Genomic DNA, 13875 nt, shown 5'->3' with positions numbered 1-13875 from the left:
CCCCTTGCAAAAGAAGGAAGCCAGGCAAGAGAGCAGAGGCCCAGGTCAGGGGAGTGAACGGACCAATTTAATGAGAAACTACAAACAGACTGGTCACAATTCACAGTGGGAGAAGGCCATGCAGTGGCAGTGTGAGACCAGGAGAGGGGTGGCAGCAGGGTACAGCGGTCCACAGGTGCAAGTTCACCGACAAACCATTCAGAAAAGAAAGACAGCATGGCCTCAGGCCCAGGGTAGGGCTAGTCCACCAGGGTACTTCCGCCACTTGTGGTTGCTCCTTCCTGGTCCCCAATCCAGTGCTACAGTTGTTCCTGCTATAGTGCCTGGAGCAAGCACAGTGATAGTGAGTCAACCTGGGTGAAGCGCCCAGCGTTCATTAGAGAGAGGATCTACAGAGAGCACTGTAAACCTTGAGTGTGCCTGCAGGGAGGGGCCTATCTGCCATCTCTGGTCCCAGTTGGAATACATCAGCCTCCAGGCAAAGGTCATGCCCACACGCAGCAAGGACATGTTTTGGACAGAGGGGCTGGGCTCCTGGGGATTCCTTCTGGCCCCAGTAAAGACATGTTCACAGAGGCATGTGGAAGGGGAGCTAGGCAGGGGCCAGAGGCAAGTCTCTTGGTGAGCCAGGGCCAAATCGCTTATCCCATGAATAGCAGTTGTGCTGACTCTTAATTCCATGAGGCTGCTGGGCACCTGGACAAGGTGTTGAGTTCTTGAGAGTTCTGGTGGGAGTCATTACCTCTGATAGTCATGCTACCTCTAGCACCCCAGGAACCCTGGCCTAGGACTCCGTCCTGTTTGGGTTCACGTCCCCACTCTTGGCCCAGCAGATTAGAAACTGTGGCTACAGGAACAGCCCCACTGTAGGCCCAGGTCTGGAAAACTAGCCATTGCTCTGGCTGCTTTTGGCCCCACGAGAATAAGGACCAAACTTATACCTCATATAAGAACAGAGGAGTGAGACCCCAGTAGAGACCTTTCCCAGTGTATCTTCCTAATCAAACACCAAGCAAACCAGCAACATACATGCTTAGTGCCAGCTCCCTGCCACTTGCTGACTCTTGGCCTTAAATCCAACAATTTTGCCGGAGGTCAGATGCTCAGGGAAGGGCAAGGCAAAGACGACAAGAGTTCCAGGGGACTGATGGAACACCTTCCACCCCCAAGCGGGAGTGGGGACAGAGCCACTGAGTGTAGGGAGCAAAGCACAGGAGTCCAGACTGACAGCGGGGAGTCCAGTCCAGGCTCCGTTAGCACAGGCGCTTGTACGTGTAGATGTAGGCTTTGCAACTAGGGCACGTGTGCGTCACATCCTTGAAGTCGTTGATGAGGCAGGGGATCAAGCAGCAGCCCAGATCACACCTGAATCAGAGAAGGGGAGGCCTGAAGAGAATGTGCCGAGGGCACTGGGCATACTCCAGCTGGGTAATGGGCAAGTGCAGCCCCCACCCTTCAAGCACCCATACCACCTACCCCATGAAGCAGCAAAAGAAGCCCAGCACGAAGTTCATCAGGCCAATCTCGTAGGAGATCTTGGTGGTGATGGCCTGCTGGCAGTGGGGACACACTGTCTGCACAGGTGCACCCTCAAAGATCTCTCCCTGCAGCACTGTCACCGTAGTGGCAGCCCCTGAAGGGACCAGGACCGTGGCTGTGTGTCCGCCAGGACCAGGGTAGGGCCCTGGTGGGTAGGGCCCTGGCGGGTAGGGCCCTGGCGGGTAATAGCCCATGGGTGGATGGGGACCTGGAGGAGGGTAGAAACCTGGAATGGCACAGAAGACAGAGCAGACGAGTCACTGGCTTGTCACCCCACTGTGCTCACGTGAGAGTTAAGTACAAAGTCCCCAGCACCCAGGGCGCAGTTGAGGGACCAGTCCTAGACCTTCCTTGTCTCTGCCCCATGGGGACCAAAACAGAGAAGGTACCTGACCCAGCCAGACCAGACAGCTGAGAATAAGGCCCACTCTACCCCTCGGTCTCAGCTCAATGCACTGGCTCCCTGCCTCTGACACATGGGATTGGGCACTGTGCTCAATGCCCTCAACCACAGGAAGGAAAGCCTCGCTGCTCCTCAGCCCCTCTTATGCAAACAGGGCTCTCTTCCCCACCAGTGTTAGGTCCTGCACTGCAGTGCCATCTGGTCCACTTGACTTGGGGACACCTGTGCAGGAACTGTGGGTCCTTCTCTGGCTTGAGTAGTCCCTCTGAAGAGTGCCGGGTGAGCAGGAGACCAGGCCTCCACCATGGACTCAAGTGTCTGGCAGGGAGTGGCCCCTGTAGCACCCATGAGTCCATAGCACCTGCCACTGCCTGAGGAGCCTTCCCACGAGTCAACCCTCCTGGCAGCCCTGGGCTCCTCTGGCATGTCCATAGTGCCTTCACAGCGGGGCCTGGCTCTGTGACACCTTCCCATTTCTACCCTCCATGCCCACAATCAGTCCCCCTGCTCCAACCAGCAGTAAACACCCTCACACAACACCAGCCTGCTGGGCTGGGCAGACACCTGCGCTCCGGTGGGATCTCTTCCCAACTTACCCGGAGGCATGTAGGCTCCATCTGCATTCACATGTGGAGGGATGAAGCCAGGCTGGGACACTGGGTGACCTGGTGGCTCATAAGGTGGGGGGCCAATGTCTGCAGGAGGCAGTGACATGCCTGCCGAGGGCTGCATCACAGCAGGGGAGGTTTGGCCTGGACAGAAGGAGGGAAAAGAAATGCAGAGGGCCCAGCCCCACTGTCAGTGGGAGGGGCGGCTCCAGGCACAACTTCAGCAGCTGGAATGGGCAAGGGAAAGAGCACTGAACCCTACCTGGGGTTGGCAGGGCTCCACTTTTCTCCTCCAGGAGGGGGGCTGTGGGGCCTCCAGGATAAGGAGGGGGCGGGTCATTAGACATCTTCGAGGCTTCTCCTGAACCTGGAGGGAAAACCCAGACGTGAACTATGCTCCCAGCTCCCCTATTGCCAGTCAGGTACTGACGTGTCAAGGGGCTGCTGCACAATGTGTGTGACGGTCCTCAGAGAGCCACCCTCATTGCTGAGCCCAAGCACACGGGGCCTCCTGTGGCTCCTACTGCAGGTGTCCCCTGCTTTTGGGGCTCTGGCCACCTTTTAATCCCATATAAATCTCCACACTGGGCAGAGCAGGGCTGATGGGCTGGGACTGATTTTCTTGAGGAGAGTGGTCACCAGGATCCCTAGATCCTGAAGATGCCCCACATTGCCGGGGGTGACCAGCCCAGAGCCTCCGTCCTCCACATTTCAAGAAGCTACTCACCTCAGTGGTCACTTGCACTTCCTGTGTGAAAGCCCGAGGATGAGGGAAGCTGGGCGAGGACAGAAGCTGGTGAGGTGAGCCCCCAGCCCACATGGGGAACCTAATCAAGGGCTCCCAGTGCAGCGTGGGCACTGGTCCTCTTCTCCCCTAACATTCAAGGAGTGCTGTGCCCACCTCCGTGCCAGGGCACTGTGTCCTTGTGGGAGGGGATCTGGGAAACTGTTTACCTCAAATCCTAGGTACTCAGAGTTGGTAGACAGGTGAGGCTCCTTCCAGTGGGTGGACACGCAGGACTGTGGGGAGCTGTTTCAAGGGGAGAACAAGCAGCTCCCTTAGCACCAGGCTGGGCCGGACCTGGACAACTGGTCTCCTCAAAGCCACACTCCCTCCCTCATTCATCTGGTCTCCCCCACCCCCCTGCTGCCCAGCACAATACCTTCCCTCGGACCTACCCACTCCTCAGATCCCCCTTCCCCTTCTCACAGCTGTTCTCTCCCAGGGGCCATGGCTGGTCCTCTGCATCTCTCTCCACCAGGCCCAGACCAGCGCCCCAGCATCGGCTCTCAGAGCCAGCTGTGTCCTTCTTTGTTGGGTGGAATAGGGTGAGAAGGAAGATGGTGTCAGTTAAGTGAAACACTTTTCCTCATTTCCTTCACAAGGTTCATTGAGCAACTGTTTAGATTCTGAACAAAGACCCAATGAAGGCAACTCCCCTCGTGTATGTGGCTGCCTCCTAGAGCCCACCAGGTTCAGTTCAGAACCATATAGTGATGGAGACCCCAAACAATCCTGCCAGGGGAGAGGGGTCCGGGAGTCACGAGGCTTAAATATTAAACCTAATGAATCAGTGTCAGGGCCAGAGGGACTAAATCCAAGCAACAAAAAACAAAGATAAATTTCATTAAAATTAAAAACTGCTTCAAAGGACACCATAAAAAAAATGGAATGAAATATTGACACACACTACAACATGGATGAACCTTGAAAACATGCTCAGTGGCCTGGCCAGTGTGGTTGAATGTCGACCTATGAACCAGGTCACAGTTCGATTCCCAGTCAGGGCACATACATGCCCAGGCTGTGGGTTCGGTCCCCAGTAGGGGGCGTGCAGGAGGCAGCCAATCAATGATTCTCTCTCATCATTGATATTTATCTCCTCCCTTCCTCTCAGAAATCAACAAAAAAAATATTTTTAATAGAAGGACCGCGTATTTTATGATTCCTTATATAAAACATACAGAACAGGCAAATCCAGAGGCTGGGAGGGTGGATGGGCAGAGAGAATGGCGAGTGTGGGGTTTCCTTTTGGGGTGATGAAAGAAAATGTTCTAAAACGGACTATGATGGTTGTACAATTCTGTGAATATACAAAAACCACTGAATTATGTACATACTTTAAATGGAGAAACTGTATAGTATGTGATTATATGTCAGTAAAACATTTAAAAACTGAAAGAAAATAAAATTGTCCAATTTTATCATACTAATGCAGCCAGTCTCTCTGCATGTTTCTGTTAGTCTGTAAGCACAGGCACCTATATTTTTATATAGTGGCTATCATGACAGTTTTAAAACCTTTTAATGTCATATTTTGCCTCCATCTTACAAGACCCCATGACTATCAATTTTAATATTCCCTAAAATAGGCCCCTCACTGTTTACTTGACCGACCCCTGACACATTTAGAATGCTACTTATTACTTTCATTAAAAGAAAACAGCCCTGACCGGTTTAGCTCAGTGGATAGAGCATCGGCCTGCGGACTCAAGGGTCCCAGGTTCGATTCTGGTCAAGGGCATGTACCTTGGTTGCAGGCGCATCCCCAGTAGGGGGTGTGCAGGAGGCAGCTGATCAATGTTTCTCTCTCATCGGTGTTTTTAACGCACTATCATTCTCCCTTCCTCTCTGTAAAAAATCAATAAAATATTAAAAAAAAATAAAACAGGGAATACCTTTGGCCAATGTTCTTTTCATTTCTTGGATTATTTCCTTGAGCTACACTTGTCAGAAGTGAGATTAGGTCAAAGGGTATCAACATGTTATGCCTTTAGTGAAGGATGATGCTAACTGACAGTGCAAACTTTGGATACTCCTATCAATTTGTAAAGTTAAGATGACATTTGGTGACGTCAAAATTACAACAAAAATACAGAACCACCATCAGCCTGAAATCTGACTGAATAGAAGTCCTACAACTAGAGAATTAAAGAAGAAAACAGCCCTAGCCGGTTGTTTGGCTCGGTGGATAGAGCACCGGCCCATGGACTGAAGGGTCCTGGGTTCGATTCTGGTCAAGGGCACGTACTTCGGTTGCAGGCTCGACCCCTGGCTCTGGTCAGGGTGGGTGTGTGTGGCAAGCAATCGATGCACATCGATGTTTCTTTTTCTCTCTGTCTCTCCCCCTCCCTTCTACTCTCTCTAAAAATCAATGGAAAAATATCCTCAGGTGAGGATTAACCAAAAAAAGAGGGGGGGGGAGAGAAGGAGGAGAAGGAGGAGTAGGAGGAGGAGGAGGAGGAGAAAGCACATTGAGACTAGTAGGAGGGGTGGAGGCACAGAACAGGCTGGTCTGACACCCACGTGGTTTTTTTTTTTCTTTTTTTAACCCTCACCTGAAGGTATTTTTTCCATTGATCTTTCAAGAGAGAGTGGATGGGAGGGAGGGAAGGGGGGGGGGGAGAGAGAGAAACAGAAACTTCTATGTAAGAGACATTGATTAGTTGCCTCCCGTATACACCCCGACTGGGCAGGGGATCGAACCTGCAACCGAGGTACATGTCCTTGTCCGGGAATCGAACCCATGATCCTTCGGCCGTGGACTGATGATCTAACTACTGAACAAAACTGGCCAGGGCCATGTGTGTGGGTTTTTTTTGTGTTTTTTTTTTTAATCTCAGCTACAGAGGTATCCCGTGAGGAGCAAGGGGTCCCAGACCTACACCAAACCCTTTAGGCCAGGGCTCCAGATTAGGAAAGAGAAGCCCGGTAACTTCGGCTATAAAAACCAGCGGGATTGTGTCTGAGTGACACGAAGGCTGCTGGAGACCCAAAAAGTTCCCCTTAAATGGCCAGTGCATGGACTTACTCAGACTCCTCACTCTAAGCTCCAGCGCTGGGACAGTGGCTTGGGGGTGGGGGGTTGGGGGCGGGTGGAGAGAGACAGGTACATACAGGGAGGAACTGGATTGTCGCATTGGGGCAAGAACTGGGGGGTGGCTTTCTTCCAGACAGAGGTGCTAGCAGGGGTCATTGTTCCTATGCTGAGACCTCCGCTGTTGCAGGGCTAACTGGCAGGCACCACTTCTGAGTCTCCATCAGCCTGGCCTACACGGACTCTGTCCTGGGGATTCCTCGAGACCCTGCCCCACCAAATTTGTAGCCCCACCCAAGCTGTTTGGAGAGGCTTTTCCAAAGGAAAAGACGCAAGCGGCAGACATTTTGAAATTAAATTCAAAATATCGTGGCGTGTGGGGATGGTTTCCAGTTAACTGGTTAAACAAGCAGCAGCTGGTGTCAGTGTAGCTCCTGCCTGGGGTTTCTCAATAAGAGCCCAGGCCTGGCAGTAACAGCCTATCTGTAGACTGCTCTGTAGCTCCTGCCCGGTGGCCCCAGGCAGTGGCTGACTTTGCACCTCCCGGGAGGCCCAGAGCCAGTGCACCTGGTGGACAGCTTCACACCATACAAGATTACAACTCTACACATCACAAGCGACACACTGAAAAGGAAGACTCAATGAGCACCAAAGCCCCATTAAAACAAGTCCTGCTCCATAGTGTCAGCTCCTGCACAGCAGCTCTCCCACTGTAGTCACAGCTGGTCCTTCCTCACAGCCAACTAGCCTGGGGATCAATTCCTCCCAGTGATGCCAACAACAATCAAGTACAACAAAACTGCGCACACAGCCCACAAAGGGGCACACCTAGAGTGCCCAGCTCAGGGGACTGGGGAGGCTGAGCCACTGGGCCCTACAGGACACCTATTATACAAGGCCACTCTCCCAATCCCAGGAGACATAGCAGCTCTACCTAATACATAGAAACAAACATAGGGAAGCAGCCAAAATGTGGAGACACAGAAACATGTCACAAATGAAAAAACAAAAGAAACTCCAGAAAAAGAAGTAAATAAAATGGAGGCAAACAAACTACTAGATATAGAGTTCAAAACAATAGTTATAAGGATGCTCAAGGATCTTAATGAGAGTTTCAGGGAACTTCGTGAGATTTTTCAAGAATCTTAGTGAAAACAAAGACATGAAAAAGGACCAGACAGAAATTAAGCATACACTAACTGAAATAAGGAATAATTTATAGGGAATCAACAGTAGAATAGAGGATGCTGAAAATCAAATCAGTGATTTGGAATATGAGGAAGCAAAAAACCCAATCAGAAGAGCAGAAAGAAGAAAAAGAATCCAAAAATATGAAGATAGTATAAGGAGCCTCTGGGAGAACTTCAAGCATACGAACATTTGTATCATGGGGGTGCCAGAAGGAGAGAGAGAGCAAGATATTAAAAACATATCTGAAGAAATAATAACAGAAAACTTCCCCTACCCAGTGAAAGAAATAGACTTATAAAAGTCCAGGAAGCGCAGAGTCCCAAACAAGAGGAACCTGAAGAGGCCCAAAGACACATCATAATTAAAATGCTAAAGGTAGCCCTGACTGGTTTGGCTCAGTGGATAGAGCATTGGCCTGCGGACTCAGGGGTCCCGGGTTCGATTCCAGTCAAGGGCATGTACCTCGGTTGCAGGCACATCCCTAGTGGGGGATGTGCAGGAGGCAGCTGATCCATGTTTCTCTCTCATCGATGTTTCTAACTCTCTATCCCTCTCCCTTCCTCTCTGTAAAAAAATCAATAAAATATATATTAAAAAAAATGCTAAAGGTAAAGATAAAGAGAGAACCTTAAAAGCAGCAAGAGAAAAGCAGTTAGTTACCTACAAGGGAGTACCCATACGACTGTCAGCTGATATCTCAACAGAAACTTTGCAGACCAGAAGGGTGTGGCAAGAAATATTTGAAGTGATGAATAGCAAGGATCTATAATCAAGATTATTCTACCCAGCAAAGCTATCATTTAGAATTGAAGGTCGATTAAAGAGCTTCGCTGAAACCGGTTTGGCTCAGTGGATAGAGCGTTGGCTTGCGGACTGAAAGGTTCCAGGTTCGATTCCGGTCAAGGGCATGTACCTGGGTTGCGGGCACATCCCCAGTAGGAGATGTGCAGGAGGCAGCTGATCGATGTTCCTCTCTCATCGATGTTTCTAACTATCTCTCTCCCTTCCTCTCTGTAAAAAAATCAATAAAATATATTTAAAAAAAAAAAAAAAAGCTTCACTGACAAGAAAAAGCTAAAGGAGTTCATCACCAGTATTACATGATTAGTACAAGGGCATATTCTCTCTCTCTCTCTCTCTCTCTCTCTCTCTCTCTCTCTCTCTCTAATATATAGTTATTGATTTCAGAGAGGAAGGGAGAGGGAGAGAGATAGAAACATCAATGATGATGGAGAATCATTGATTGGCTGCCTTCTGCAAACATCCCACTGGAGATCAAGCTGCAACCCGGGTATGTGCCCTTGACTGGAATCAAACCTGCGACCTTTCAGTGGGAGGAGAAGGAGGAGGAGAAGGAGGGAGAGGGGGGAGAGGAGGGGGAGGGGGAGGGGAAGAGGAAGGGGAAAAGAGATAAAAAATATGAACAATAAAATGGCAATATATACATATCAACAATTGAACCTAAAAACCAAAATAAACAAACGAGGAATCTAATGAACAAAATAAACTGATGAGTAAAATAGAACCAGAGACATGGAAACATGGAACAGATGGATGAACCTCAGAGGGAAGGGGTGTGTGGGAAGAGATTAACCAAATAACATATGCATTACCTATGGACACTGACAATAGGGTGGTGGAGGTCTGGGACCGGGTGGGAACTGGGTGGAGGGGGACAATGCGGGGGGAGAAAGAGGGAACATCTGTAATACTCTCAACAATAAAGATTTTTTTTTAAAGATGACATTTGATTACTTTTATTTCTTTGACCACCATGAGGCAGAACATCTTCCCAAGTATTTATAAAGTATAAGCCTGCTCTTGTGCGTTGCTAGTTATACTAGTAATTATCCTCCGGAGATATGGAGGCCCAGAGAAAACAGGACCTGTCTGCGTCACATAGCACATTTACTAGTATATTAGGGCCAGAATGAGTCTAAGACCCTGAGTGACTCTCCTACCCCCCACACCCAGTAGCAGATGAATGCAGGTGAATTCCAACAGCACAGGATTAAGATTTAAGAACAGGGAGCAGCAGGCCTCTAGAGAACATCACAAAAGGTCCCCCTTCCAGGCAAGAGCCACTGCCGGCTCATCAGGCACCCTCCTAATGCAGTGATGGCGAACCTATGACACACGTGTCAGAGGTGACATGCGAACTCATTTTTTTAAATTTTTCTTTGTTAAATGGCATTTAAATATATAACATAAATATCAAAAATATAAATCTTTGTTTTACTATGGTTGCAAATATCAAAAAATTTCTATATGTGACACGGAACCAGAGTTAAGTTAGGGTTTTTCAAAATGCTGACACGCCAAGCTCAAAAGGTTCGCTATCACTGTCCTAATGGGAGAAAAAGGAGCCTTACAAGGTTTGACTGGTATCTGTGGGGAACTGTAACACACCACGTCTGTTGGAATGTGGGCCAGCACCTGCCACAAACTCCCATTCTCTGTCCCTCTGGGATTCCTCTGGGGTGCCACCACTGTCCACCACGCAGCCCCAGCTCACTGGAGGACTAGCCAAGCCCTGGGATGCTCTGAGCAGGCCAGGAAGTACTGCACTGCACCAGCTGAGTCACCGGAGCACCTTTTGGTTCTAGCAGAGAGGAAGTAGCCTGGATCCAACAAGTCCCTCCGTGACCAGGAAACGCATGCACATGCACACACACTAGGTATCCCCTCTGAGGATGCAGGCACGGCCTGCTCTTTCATCGAATTCTGTTGTCTCCCAGAGCACAAGAATTCTACCATCGTAATGATGGTACACACAGGGCGAAGGTGTCCCCCAGCCCTGAGCTGTCCTCTGTACCTACAGCAGGAGCTGCTACAGGCCATGCACACTCGGAACATGCACAGGGACGCTCCCACTCCAGGCACTGACCACAGGCACCAGAACCCCTCCCCCCGCCTCTCTCCTTGGGGAACTGGGCCCTACTGCTCCTCCGTCTTCTCCCCTCCCCTTCACATCCACACTCATCCTCTAGCTACCTTCCTGCACTGCGGCAGAGACAGGGGTGGGCCCTTTGATATGCAGGAGCGATTTCTGAAAAATGGCTCGTGAAGATTTCCAGAATTCAAACCCCAGTTCCCCACCACCTGCCTCCCATTAAAAAGCCAAATGTGCATTTCCACAAACCTCCATTGTCTAAGGTGCAATAAAAACTACAGGAATGAAATATTTTTAAAAAGTCACGTCTGAAAGCCAAACAGTTTTTCAATAAATGCATACTACAAAAATTAGTTCTGCCGGTGTGGCTCAGTGGTTGAGTGTCAACTCAAAAACCAAGAGGTCTCTGGTTGATTCTGTCAGAGCACATGCCTCGGCTGCAGGCTCAATCCCCAGTGTGGGGGTGCAGGAGGCAGCTGACCAATGTCTCTCTCATCAATACTTCTATCTCTCTATCCCTCTCCCTTCCTCTCTAAAATCAATAAAAATGTATTTTTTTTAAATGCACACTACACAAATTTATGCTACAAATACAAAGGTGGCTTTGAGATTTTAGCCCCTGCAACTTCGCTGTTGGAAAGGTGCCCGAGTGTGGGCTATGAGAGGCTCCGATCTGCGGGTTGGCAGCTCCCAGCAGAGGAGAGCAAGGCCTGGTCCTGGGAGGTCAATGAAGTCAACTTGCAGCGCCAGAAACCCTAGACAGGTCTCTCAGCCTCCCATTTAAGTCTCATAGATATGAATTCTGTAGAAATAGAGAATTGTCTGAAAATCTTCACAAGTTTATCATTAAACAGAACCGGAACTCTTCTGGAGGCCCAAAGGACTTTACACAGTATACCCCTTTGCATCCTCTGGATTTTGTGAATGCAAAGGCATTACCCAGTCAAAATAATACCACAACAGCCCTGGCTGGTTTCCTCAGTGGTTAGATGGGTTTGATTCCCAGTCAAGGGCATGTACCTCAGTTACAGGCTCCCATCCCTGGCCCCAATCGATGTTCTCTCTCAACATCGCTGTTTCTCTCTCTCCCCCTCTCCCCCCTCCCCTCTCCTCTCTCTAAAAAAATCAATGGAAAAAATATTCTTGGTGAGGATTAAATAATAAAATAAACTCCATCAGAATAGAGCGGGAGACCCAGCTGACTGCTCAGCAGCTGACCAGCCCCCCAAGTGGCAGACCCCAAGCGGCACACAGGTGTGAGGGCACAGACTCCATGCTGCCTCAGGTTTCATCAGCGCCCAGCTCTTCCTGACTCGCCCGTGAGCATCGGGGCAGAGGTGCTCTCAGTGAGCCGGAGCGTTAAATGAAGTCCTGTGTAACCGCACCGGCCCGCCTGTCCAAGGCCCACCGACATGTAGCAACCACCACACCCCAGACAGGCTGAGAGGGTAGTGTGTTCCGGAACACACTTCTGTCCAGCTTAGTGGGATTGCACAAGTCCAAGAGACATCACCGAGGAAGGACCTGGAGGGCAATCCTCACACCACCGTCAGAATCAGGTCAACATTCCCTGGGCGCAAGCATGAACTCAGTCCTCAGACCAGCCTGCAGGTGGCTCTTTGGCATCTTCATTTTAGAGAAAGTCAACCCAACTCAGTTACAAGCCCAGGGTCACAGAGCCTTGTAAGTCAAAAGTTTAGATGTTTTCAAGGGACTCCTCTGAGCCTTCAATTCCCATTCACCAGTTCGCAGGCAGTTCTGGGGATGCTGGAAAATATCTGTTAGCACTAGAAAAAAGTGATATGCTGCTGCCCCAACCCCGATGGCTCCTACTTTAGAAGCCACTGCTTCCCAGGGCCACTCCAGAAATGTGTGTAGGGCAGAGGCTGGGTTTCTGGGGCTTTTAGGATCTGACAAAGAAGATCAATTTCCCCTTGACTGCATTTTCAGGTTGAGGCTCTGCCTGGAAGAAATAGTCCAGGGTAGGAGGCAGCGTGGGATGAGTTAGAAGGCTCAAGAATCTAGAGCAGTGGTTCTCAACCTTCCTAATGTTGCGACCCTTTAATACAGTTCCTCATGTTGTGGTGACCCCCAACCATAAAATTATTTTCGTTGCTACTTCATAACTGTAATTTTGCTACTGTTATGAATCGTAATGTCAATATCTGATATGCAGGATGTATTTTCATTGTTACAAATTGAACATAATTAAAGCATAGTGATTAATCACAAAAACAATATGTAATTATATGTGTTTTCCGATGGTCTCAGGCGACCCCTGTGAAAGGGTCGTTAGACACACAGGTTGAGAACGCTGTTCTAGAGTATACACTGTGAGCCTGCAGCTTCCCCATGCTGTTCACTATAATTCACATCACCGGCCTTCATTCTTGAGGGGTCAGCAAGATAACTTAGGATGAAGAGGGCCACAGGGTGAAGTCCCAGGGGAGCTGGGGACAGACTTAGGCGAGCCTCAAGGGATAAGGGGATCTTGTGTCCAGGAGAGGGAGCCATGAGTGGTCTCTGGGACCCTTATAAGGGAGGGAGGAGAGGGTGGCCTTGCATGTGCCCTTTGGTCCACTGGGGGATGGTATGGAGACCACTTGAGGCCCAATCTGTTCCCTGCACCCACAACCAAACACAGCCTAGCACCCCCTGTGCTTTTATGTAGGAGGGAATTATTCCAGTCACCCTAAAATGAGATGAAGCCTGCTTCCATGTCTGTCTGCCCACTCCCTACTGCAATCTCACCTCACCTGCCCAAGGGCATAGGCCTCTGGGCATGGGGGTGGGGCAGGGCAGTTCGGCCAGGCACAAGGCCAGGCACTTTCTGCAAAGCCACACTCTCCCCACCTTCCCTCCTCAGTCCAGCAGCCACTGCAGAGCCTAGGGCTTGCTCAGTGCTGATCTGTTCCAGAGTGGAAACTTCTGCTTGCACCCCAATATTGGAAGCCCAGCGTCAGCCCCTCTTTCTCTGGAGCCCTCATACAGCTCCACCATCAGCATCTGTCACAGAGACTAATCAGGCCTCATATACACAGAGCAGCTCTTGAGTTTCTTCCAGCTGAGCTGGGATGGACCTAGTGAGGATTTTCCCAGGGGTGAAGATGCAAATGATGTTCTGACCTCCTGCTGTGGGTTTTAGGGTTCGTGGTCATGAAACTAAGTAAAACTGCTTTATTACCTATGGGGCGCGGCTACAGTGTTTTGGACAGGTTCAAGCCTCGGACTGATGAGAGGGCAGGGTCCTCTCGTGGCCACGTGCAAGTCCCAGCTGGAGGGCAGGGCCCTCCCAGCACAATTATAGCCAACGGCTGTGGTTGTAAGCTTGAACCTATGGTCCAAACACGTAGCCCCACGTGCCTTGTGATAGAGTTCGGGTGCATGTAGTTAAGTGAGGTTGAAACTCACGAGAATGCTGTA

General features: G+C 50.0%; 1 protein-coding gene across 4 annotated transcripts in view; it reads right to left on the bottom strand.

Annotated features, from left to right (window-relative positions):
- Positions 1 to 45: 45 nt before the first annotated feature.
- The window catches only part of CDIP1 (cell death inducing p53 target 1), a 31117-nt gene continuing 17287 nt past the window's right edge, over positions 46 to 13875 (bottom strand). For 2 of the 4 annotated variants that reach the window (XM_081089209.1, XM_081089208.1), the window contains exons 2-6: positions 3505 to 3580; positions 2813 to 2917; positions 2539 to 2694; positions 1477 to 1765; positions 46 to 1365 (exon numbers count right to left, since the gene is read on the bottom strand). In XM_081089209.1, coding sequence (XP_080945335.1) covers positions 1254 to 1365; positions 1477 to 1765; positions 2539 to 2694; positions 2813 to 2897 — 642 coding nt within the window. In that variant the 5' untranslated portion in view covers positions 2898 to 2917; positions 3505 to 3580 and the 3' untranslated portion in view covers positions 46 to 1253. Of the gene's footprint in view, positions 1366 to 1476; positions 1766 to 2538; positions 2695 to 2812; positions 4149 to 5582; positions 5696 to 13875 lie in introns of those variants that run through there. The other 2 variants (XM_081089210.1, XM_081089211.1) reach the window with 2 other exon arrangements.

This window comes from Myotis nattereri (genome assembly GCF_964212035.1).
Source record: "Myotis nattereri genome assembly, chromosome: 4".
Lineage (NCBI taxonomy): Eukaryota > Metazoa > Chordata > Mammalia > Chiroptera > Vespertilionidae > Myotis > Myotis nattereri.
This window is presented reverse-complemented; position numbering and strand designations above follow the sequence as displayed.